This window comes from Aplidium turbinatum, chromosome 15, assembly GCF_918807975.1.
Source record: "Aplidium turbinatum chromosome 15, kaAplTurb1.1, whole genome shotgun sequence".
Lineage (NCBI taxonomy): Eukaryota > Metazoa > Chordata > Ascidiacea > Aplousobranchia > Polyclinidae > Aplidium > Aplidium turbinatum.
The window spans coordinates 5,615,779-5,626,521 of record NC_137486.1 but is presented as its reverse complement, the minus strand read 5'-3'; the positions used below and the strand labels follow the sequence as shown (position 1 = coordinate 5,626,521).

The window sequence follows — 10,743 nt, the reverse complement described above, 5'->3', positions numbered from 1 at the left end:
TTAGTTTGGGGGTATGTGCTTGTGCATTCATGCGTAACGATAACTTTAAAAGCTCATATCTTGAAGTGTACACTAGCTAGAAAGTTGAGTAATGGCTCAAATGAAAGCTCTTGCTGAGTACCTTACTTTGTTCTTAATTTTATGCTTGCTTTTTGTAATTTGTTTCGAGCAGGGTGATAATAAAACACAGTTTCATTTTTCAGATATTTTTGTGATCCTGCTTCTATTGTCTATACTTTATGTGACCTAATTTGTGATTAAAAGTTGTTAAGATGCAAAAGTGTAGTGTTGGTGTCTCACTGGATACTGAATGCCACAAAAAGGCATATCCAACACAAAAACAAGGTATTTTGCTAATTGACACTCTGACAGATGATGAACGAGTGCTTCTGAATATTCGAATTGCTGCTGATAAGGGTAATGAATGTTGTTTGGAGAACGTATGTATTTTCCACAAGTACAATTACATTGATCGGTACTCTTCCTTGCAGAAAAAGTGTTGTGATCCTTTTCAAGTCCACAGTAAACCAGTCAAAAATCGTTATATACGTCCTATCACTTGGGAATGTTACCAAAAATCTAAAAATTACAATTTAAACATTGTACTGGGAAAAAAGGTGTGTGCCAATTGCAGTGCAAGACTTCAAGAAACTCTCTTTCAACATGTATCATCAAGTGAAGAAGCTTCGAATTCGACTGACAGTGAAATATACGACATTGCATCTACTGTTGAAGCAAACGAATCCTTCAGCAAGCTTAATGAAAGTTTACAGAGCATTGAAGAATCACCTGTGAAGTTGCATAGTATGCCTTCAAGCAGTAAAATTTCCTATGAAAAAAGGAAATTACATCAAATTCATGATACCTTTCGAGCAAAGATATCCAATGTTCTTAATGTCAGTGATGTAGACCTACAGCAAGACCAACCTGACACTAAAGATGAAGACAAAATGAAAATAAAATCTTTTGACAACATTATCTCAAAAATGAAAAAAAAAATTAACAACATTGACAGTACGAGAGCAGAAAAAATACAAGTCCTCACAATGGCACCAAGCAACTGGTCAAGAGAAAAGACTATGAATGAATTTTCTGTTACTGAAAGAATGGTCAGAGTAGCTCGAGCGCTTGAAATTTCAAGTGGCATATGTGCCTTGCCATTACCTCGAAAGGGAAAATCACTGCCAGAAACTATTATCGAAAAGGTTAAATGCTTTTACCAAAACAATGAAAATACTAGAATAATGCCAGGAACGAAAGACCGTGTTAGCATCAAGAAAAATCAATATGAACAAAAAAGGTTGCTTCTGTGCACATTAAAAGAGCTCTATATATCATTCAAAGAACAAAACCAAGAAACAAAAATTGGATTTTCTAAATTTTGTACACTTAGACCTAAATGGTGCGTCAGCGCTGGCGCATCCGGAACACATTCTGTGTGTGTGTGCACAATACACCAAAATGTGGTGCTTTTGTTGCATGCCGCACAGATGGAAGAGTCATACAAAGATCTTCTAAGACTTGCAGTCTGTGACATGAACAACAGAGATTGTATGTTACAAAGATGCGACAAATGCCCAGGAATTGCAGGGGTTGAAGCAAAGTTGTGTGAGAAGTTTGAAGACACAAACGAAGATATTACTTTCAGACAGTGGACTACAGTGGACAGAACTGAACTCGTATTGCAGCAGTTACCAGTTTCGGACTTCATAAATGTAATTTCTTACAAAATGTCAGCATTAATACCCCATCATTTTATTTCACACTCACAATCTTCATATTTGAGAGAAAGTAAGGAAAATCTTGACCGTAATTCGGCTATTATTCTCATGGATTTCGCAGAAAATTTTTCATTTCATGTGCAAGATGAGGCACAAGGTTACCACTGGACTCACCAGACCTGCACTGTCCACCCAGTAGTATGTTACTATAAAGAAAATGACGAATTGCATCACACATGCATGTGTTTTCTTTCAGAAGAGTTGCAACATGATGTTGTTATGGTGTACTTGATTCAAAAGAAAACTATTGAGTTACTGAAAACGAAAATTTCAAATTTGCATTATGTAGAATACTTCACTGATGGCTGTGCTGCACAGTACAAAAATTGCAAGTCATTTTATAATTTATCCAAACATGAAGTTGATTTTGGTGTACAAGCAGCTTGGTCTTTTTTTGCCACTAGTCACGGAAAATCCCCTTGTGATGGAATTGGTGGCACTGTAAAAAGATCAACTGCAATGGAAAGTCTTAGACGACCATTAGAAAATCAAATAACAACTGTTTCTGCAATGATGACTCACTGCAAAGAAAAACTTCCTACTATCTCATTTGTTCAACTACTCAAAGAAGATCTAGATGAATTAAGAACAGGTCTCAATAATCGATTCAAAGAAGCATCCACAATTAAGGGGACCCGCGGATTTCATTATTTTAAGCCATTTGACTCACACAAACTGGGCATGAAAAGAATTAGCAGCGACACTGAATTTTCTCTAGTAGTATCTTTAAGTTTACAGCCTGGTGCTCAAGATGTTTCATCACAACTTCATGTAACAGAAGGCCAATTCCTATGTGTTGTGTATGACCAAAAATGGTACATTGCTGTAGTCAAAGATGTCGACAAGAATAATGAAGATGTTTCAGTTGATTTTATGCACCCAAATGGTCCTTCTCGATCCTTCTATTGGCCACAACAAGCAGATGTCTGCTGGGTTCCCTTTCAGCATATCTTATGCCCTATTGATGTTCCTTCACTCGCCACAACCAGAGGGCAGTACCATCTCAGTGTGAAGTGTAAAGAAAAAATCAACAGAAACTGGATACGCTTTCAACATCATTTGTGATCACATATTTTTTTAATATAAGGCAATGATTTAGCTTTGCTTCATTAAAAAAGTAATTTAGCACATACCGTAGAATGACACAATAGAAGCAACCTGTTTATTGTGATTGTAGGACACCAGTACTGTCACTGTTATATTAAAAAACGGACTTTATTTGTTCATTTATATGTTTGAGAGCATTCTATGTAATTTTTTGCCTGAAACTCAAAGAAGCAGCTTTCAGATTTTGCAAGCAAATTCTGCTAGTTAAGAGCTTTCAAATGATGTATTACACAAGGTGATCACTCCTGTGCTCTTCGAAATACAGGCATCCAAAATTGTTGTAACGCATGAGCGCACATGAAAACTGGGTCCCAATTCCCCCCCAAACACCGGGGGAGCCGAGGAGTCAACATTTTTTTACCAGTGAAATATTGTAGAATACATCTGGGTAGCATCATTTTTCAAATAAAGAGATTTATAAACTGATTAAACAACTAGTTATAGTGGTTTAAAGTTTTGCTTGTTCATTTATGATGTATTTCATGAGCAGGTACCCCCTCACAGAACCCAAATTTAAATTGGCGATAACTTTGTCAATTCTCGACATATTTTTCTCAGACTTAGTTTTTCAGAATCGTGGTGAAAAGTTCTGTAAGAATACCAATTTTTAATAAAATCTGAGAGGGTGGGTTAACTTTTGCCATTTTTCTGGGACGTTTGACATGGAATGACCCCACAGTTAGAAGTTGGTGGGTTAGTTTGTTACGTGTCTGGATGTGGGAACTTTGTGGTCTGCTGAAATGGAATGACATTTGTTCATCTTATTTATTGTGGATGTTTCAGGCACCATCTGACGAAAATTAAACATAATATACAAGGCTTTATTTTATACAGGCAACTGTTGGCTGCAATCCACTACAATGAAAACAGCAACAGGCCAACCACATGAACGCCGAACGGCTGTACACTTCCCCAAGTGCAAGCATAAACACGAGGGCTTCTCTGTCAAAAAAAAAAAAAAATCAAAATCGACATATCATAAATTATAATGGAGAATAAATTTCTTTCCGCTTTATATTGGTGTACAGTACAGCAAACATGACTAAAAATGTTTCTAAGTTCCAAATAAGCAACTTGGCTCAGAGCATTCCCGGTACCCTACCTGTATTTCAATATTGCCAAAAATATTTTGATTCAACGTACATCTTTGTACTATGGGGTTCGTTGTTATGACGTTTTTTTCCAAAGGTTACGTCGAAAATTTACTGGAGTTGGCAGGGCACTAATGTGCGATCAGAGCAGTTTGACTTCATACCGAGCTGATTGGGGAGTATATCTGCACCCAGAAGCTTCTGCTCTGAATTTTCACGACTGAACACCACTGATGCGGCTGGCACTATGCAATTCCCGGTTTTCCACTCCAACACTAAGCCACTAATAATATTTTGTAGGAATACTGGCCACAGGCCCTAAAAACTGGCAACCATTTGATGCATCGATGTTGAAAACAACGGTTATAATAACGTTTTGTTCTTGAAGTTAACTTCATGAAAACCCATTTATCTTGGTAGATGGAATAGCTCCTGAAGCAAAGCTTTTCAAGGAATTCAACATAAAACATCGTTATTGCATGCATGGTTTTTTATGGTTGTCAATTTTTAGGTGCTGTTGCTATAAACTTAATGTGTCATATCGGAGAATGTCTGGCTCTGACGATAGATTCCAATATGAAGAGGAAGATAGTATGGATGTTGAAGAAGAAAGTGCTACTAGAACCTGAACCCTATCATTTTGAGCCTGAGTACACAGAGGCAGAGCTCAATCAGCTTCACCTTGCTGATGTGACTAACGTTTCTCAGCAGGAGGATCGAGTGGGAAACACTGACTGGTAAGCGAATTTAGATATTTGACATCATATGCAACATTTGTTCAGCTTTATTTAACACAAAAGAAGTAAATCACCGACCGTAGTGGGATAGGTGCTCAGCTTTACATTGCATCTCCCTATAGCTTTATAAGGCCTTACACCTGCAACACGTTGAAAACGACTTTACAGATGCAGTCGAAATTATGACAATATGAAATCTTAACGCTCTGAAGTGTACCTTGCCTAATACCAAATATGTTGCAGAGTTGCACTTTTCCGTGCCAGTAAGCAATAAATTATTACCAAATTTATATCAACATTCAACAGGTGTTCGTGCTGTCACTGTGTGCCAATGGATGAGCAACCTCAAGCTTTGTGCTGCTGTGAGATAGATACAGCACGGATGAAAGATATACTAGATGGCACACCAGACGTATCTTGGATAACAGAACACCCAGGGTTTGCAGCAGTGTGCTTGAATTCATGGGTATTGGAGACCACACAATTGGCAGAATTACAACAGAACGGGAGCAGAGCATGGACCACAACATATGTATTAGGTATGTAACTGAGTTTGATTGGTTTTGTTAATGCCATGGTCAAATATCGGCATGCTGAGTTACTATACCATGTTAAGGTTGCTCACTGTACAAATTTTCACGATTGTTGATGTAATTCAGACAGTAACAACATTCATGTATGCAGGCGTTATAGGCACATAACTTATCGGCAGTTTGTATAGTGGGTGTGGGGCCACCTTGGCCGTTCAATCCGTGTACCTCTGCCAGCATGTAGGTCAACAAAGTGAGGGAGAAGTTTCCGAGTGAAGGTTATGTTGGATTCAAGTATCCGATTCTTCAATAAGATATTATTGTATGAAATCGAATTTCCTTTACTTTAAAATAGTAGCCTAACGTACGGATTGGTATACAGCAAATAAGCCTACAAATGTTTTTAAGTTCCCAAATGAAAAACTTGGCTCAGAGCATTCTGGATGCCCTATCTGCATCAATTAGTGCCAAAAATATTTTAATTCAACATACATCTTTGTACTATGAGGTAGTTATAACGTTTTTTTCCCAAAGGTTACGTCAAAGATGTAGTGGAGTTGGCAGTGGCACTAACGCGTGATCAGAAAAGTTTGACATCATACCGAGCTGAGTAGGAGAGTATATCTGTACCCAAAAGCTGATGCTCTGAATTTTCACTACCGGACCCCACTGATGTGGCTGCGTTATGCCTTATCGGGTTTTCTGCTCCAAAACCAAGCCACTAAGTTAATATTTTCTAAGAATACTGCTATTACATCCTCCTAGTGAATCAAGTTTTGTGCTGCTGTGAGGTGGATACAGCAATACAGCATGATTGATTTTTGCTATCGCTTATTTGTCTCCAAATTAGCTTATTCCGTTCAGCAGATATGAACTAAAAAAGACTTTTTTTAAGTTGAAATAAAATGGATTTAGTAATAAGGCTTGCTAGATGTTTCGTCCCTGAGATCTTTCGTCCCGACGTTTCGGCCCTAGTTTGCCAGATGTTTTGTCCCTGAGATCTTTCGTCTTGACGTTTCGACCCTTAAGTGTTGGATTATTTACACATCAATAGGGAATGTAAGCTGGGTTTAGACCGTCATAAGACAGGTTAGTTTTACCCTACTGATGAACGCTCGTCTCCCGACCGAGGGTAGCCACGACAGCAACTCTGCTCAGTACGAGGAACCGCAGATTTGGACATTCAGTACGTGCGCTTGGCCGATCAGCCAACAGCGCGAAGCTACCGTCCGTGGCTTACGACCGAAGGCCTATAAAACGGAATCCTTCCTGACAAGCGACGGTTTGTTCGGGCCGGTCCAGAGCGGGCGAAGATAGGGCGATCGTCTTTCTTTCGGCGACCGCTTGGCGAAGCTACGGAAAGGCCGTTCGGATCGGTTGTGGCCAAGGTGTCGAGGCCGGGCGCCAAATCATCCGCAGACGACCTAGTTGAAGACCGGGGTGTCGTGATCCGTGACAGGAAGATTGCCCGTCGGAAAATTGCCCATATGGGAATATTGCCCGCTGTGGGAAGATTGCCGTCGAGAAAATTGCCACCTGGAAAATTGCCCGTCTTTGAGTAAGAAATAGCTGCAAAAAAAATCCAGCTGTGAGTCTGTATTGAACCACTGTTCCTCAAATAGTCTAAACTTAGCACCCTTGCAACCAGATTGGTGCGACGAGATTTAACTATCACGTTTTGACACTGATCTTTGCCATGTATTAAGCGAAATTCATGAAATAGCCTACTTTAATCTGTAGCAAACTTGATTGAAAATGTACATTAGGTAATTTGCAGTAATAAAGGCACATCACATCATAAATTCATCATTTAGACATTGAAAGTAGCAACAATTTTCATGTGTGAATGACAAGTATGGGAAAGGTTTAATTGATATCAGAAACTTACATGATTACTATTGTTGCTCATGTGTTAACCAAAGCGATCATACAGAAGGCAAATAATGAGAATACATCCATCAAAACACCCAGACAATTCCATGTTAATATACAAAGAGTAAAACAATTAAATAGGGTGGCAACATAACAGTTCGTGTCATGTGCGTTGTGCATGGCAGATCAGCCAGTTTTCACTTCTTAGTTAACAATAACAACATCAATATTGCAATATGCGAGTTTGCGTGTAATCTTGCTTTGCAACTTTTAAATTTTCTTTCACTGCACTCCCAATAAATCGTATAGTACCACTTTTTATTCGTCTTATTCCGATGATACATACATTGTGATTCATCTACAAGAATGTCTTTTCCGAGCTCACTTTTTATAACGGTCACCATTTTGGGGTGACAAAATTTGAGACAATAGTGGAATCTGAAAGAAGACTGTCTTCAGAACTCAGTGTAAAGCTGTATATTTTTGTCGGTATGAGATAGAGAGTTGATATTTATATTCCCCAGAAGCATTTTTTCATTTAGTTTGGCATTTACAGATTAAAATTTATCACGCCTTTTATTACAGCTGGGTGCTAAGTTTAAACTATTGGAGGAACAATGGTTCAATACAGACTCACAGCCGGACTTTTTTCGCAGCTATTTCTTACTCAAAGACGGGCAATTTTCCGGGTTGCAATTTTCTCGACGGCAATCTTCCCACACAAGCAACTTTCCGGTGGGCAATATTCCCACACGGGCAATTTTCCGGGTGGCAATTATCCGACGGGCAATTTTCCTAGTGCCGTCGTGATCACTAGAACAGTATTTCGACTGCGATTGATGAGAGTAAGCCTTCTGGTCTGTGATTTGTCTTGTCATGAAGTGACAAGGGCGCCACCACCGTCGTGGCATGCGTGCGGTCACTCGGGTTAGCTACAGTCTAAACAGCTACAGCTAGGCCTACATGCCGACTTCTAATAAAACTTCTTTTCGGTCGCGGTGTTTTTCTACTCCCAATCTCGCACTTTCCACCAAAGTAACCGATGTCTTGTAGGGCCGAAACATCGGGACGAAAGATCTGGCATAAACAGTTTAAAAAAAACAACTTCTGAAATTTTTAAGTCTTACCCCCAAAAGTTTCCATTTACTACAAAAACACCTTGTGTGAAATAATTTTTTAAAACATTACTGTTTAGGGGTTCCCCTGCCCCCCCACAAAAGCCTTTTATTCGAATTTGCCTCGTTAATTTTACCCCAAATTAATCGTTAGCTCAAAGAGATGCAAGAAAAAGTTCAGCTACCCGAATGGAACATTGGCACTTCTCAATATCAAAGACCGCATGGTGGGTGAGTACCAGTGCTACGCAAAGCAGGGTGAAGTAGAGACAGGACCTGCCTCTGTGATGGTCCGGCTGGCATGTAGGTCAAACCGGAACGGATACTTAGCCTATGTATCGTATATTTAGGGGGGCAGGGGATTGGTGTATTGTCAACTGCTGATTGGACAGATGGCATTCTTAAAGGTCATGTGACAATCCAAACCCTCGATTGTTGAATTTATTGTGTTTGTATATGTGCTGTGGTGGTACACAGCTGCCTTTGATGAAGATGCCCCGCACAATGATCTATTGTTATTCAAAAGCATGCATAACTCAAAAGCATCCAGTTAAAAAAAATTATATGAAGTACTTGTTACAATGTTACATATCTAACTGACATGTTCCAATTATTAGAACATTAGGGCGAAACCTATGAGAATTGCAAATGCATTGCAACTGTGCAAAGTCCAAACCTAAATTCTGCGCTCATGGAATTTAGGTCGCGCTTCCTGTTATCAACTGCCATTCTCATGTGAAATGCATTGCAACTGTGCAAACTCCAAACCTAAATTCTGCTCTCACGGCATTTAGCCGACCACATCCTGTATTTTGGAAGCAACATGACTGTGTAACGTTTCCGCAAAACATTAATCCTACCATGATGTTACGTTTGAAAAAACACTACATTAGGAAATGAATTGAGTCACCAAATTGAAGGTTAAATTCACGACGGGGAATGTCGCTTTTCTGGCACCCGTCGCAATGAACTAAATTGGGTAGACAAGATGACTATTTTTTTAATTTCCCGAGTAGGAGTTTGTAACTATGATTATCGTAAAATACATGTAACTTCAATACACCGGACTTGTTTGAATTGTAGGTAATCATACCCTAGACAGAACAAACGATGCATTAACCATACCCTAGTACTAGAGACTCAAGAGTTTCTTAACAAGCAGATAGCCTACACAAAAGAAACAAAACCAGTAAAAAGCCTACATACTCTAAAGCTAAGGCCGAAAATTCAAAATCTTTTTGTGAACAATAAAAAGGCATATCTAAACGCAGAAGAAGACTTTTAACGTCTGTGGATGCTAAGCATTCGAAGAATATCAAGAAAAGTCCAACTACAGCATTCCCAAGTGCAACGTGCAGCTGAACGAAATTGGCGTTTTCTAAGATATGAAAACAGCGAAGAAAGATGCCTGGATGTAAAGGCATTATCAAAGGCAAATGCAAACTGAACTTACAATTTGTCACAAACAGTGACAACTTTTTGGAGTTGCATACCTGTTAAACCTTTCTATAGCTCTATTACAGGACATGAGTTGACTTCCTTTTTGGAGTGATATATATTCTTGTATGGGTGTGACAAATGTTGTTTGAATCAACAAATCCAAAAATACTGTTTGAAATATAAATTCTTCACACTTTGGTTTTCTAGTGCAATTATAGCATGGTGTTTATAAAAGATTTTTTAGAAAAAAAAAGTCCTACTTTTGAGGGTTAAACCAAAATAAAAAGTAATATGCAAAACAACATGTTTCCCCGCTATGTGACCAGCACGTTAATATTTGGATTGTATTTTAAGACATGTTGCACTATTTGAATATGTTTAACCAAAGTGATAAAAGTTCACAAAATTTTGTATTATTTTGTTTGAGTGGATATGCGCTAGAATTAAAGTTCTGATAGGTAGCACAATTTATAGTTAGTAACCCCCAACCAAGCTAGTAATTGAATCGTGCTACTACTTTTGCCACTTCATATTGAAAACCAGTTGAAAAAAATATTTTAAATTTCAAGTTTTATCTTAGAGTTTTCCCATTACATTTATAAAACAAAGAATTAAAGCGACAAATTTCACCTATCTCGAAAAGAGAACTCTATGGATATTAACCTCACTAGACATTATATATAATTACATTGCCAAAAACGTGCCTAAGTTATTTCAGTACCGTAAGAATCAAATTATCTACCAACAATACCGTGAGTCCAATTAAAAGACATTCATTTCCAACTTAACTGAGGATTAAGAATGATTAAAATCCTTGAAATGACCACCCTGAAACGGTCAGTAATCTATAGATTTTGCACTATCCCAGAGCAATCATCATTTCATATGGAATGCACTTATTACAAATACATTATACATATAGCGTAGCACACATTACCTAGGACAAGAATATGACATACAGATTACACCTTTACACAACGAATTGCCTTGAACAAACGATTTTAAAATGATCTAGACAAGTTTGTTGATAAAATAACTAAAATTTATAAACTTTCCTGGGAAGTTGTCAA

General features: G+C 38.3%; 1 protein-coding gene across 1 annotated transcript; it reads left to right on the top strand.

Annotated features, from left to right (window-relative positions):
* The first annotated feature begins 272 nt into the window (after positions 1 to 272).
* LOC145784726 (uncharacterized) lies at positions 273 to 5,860 on the top strand. The gene is made up of 4 exons (XM_082596580.1): positions 273 to 2,796; positions 4,491 to 4,716; positions 5,023 to 5,255; positions 5,781 to 5,860. The coding sequence occupies exons 1-4, from the start codon at positions 273 to 275 to the stop codon at positions 5,858 to 5,860; spliced, it is 3,063 nt and encodes a 1,020-aa protein (XP_082452706.1).
* Positions 5,861 to 10,743: the final 4,883 nt, after the last annotated feature.

What these genes read in the sequence shown, in the direction of transcription:
- LOC145784726 (XM_082596580.1), top strand. Translation starts at nt 273, where the DNA reads ATGCAAAAGTGTAGTGTTGGTGTCTCACTGGATACTGAATGCCACAAA. An exon ending in GTACCATCTCAGTGTGAAGT is followed by an intron (nt 2,797 to 4,490) that starts GTAAAGAAAAAA and finishes GTCAATTTTTAG; the next exon opens with GTGCTGTTGCTATAAACTTA. An exon ending in GACCACAACATATGTATTAG is followed by an intron (nt 5,256 to 5,780) that starts GTATGTAACTGA and finishes TTTTTCCCAAAG; the next exon opens with GTTACGTCAAAGATGTAGTG.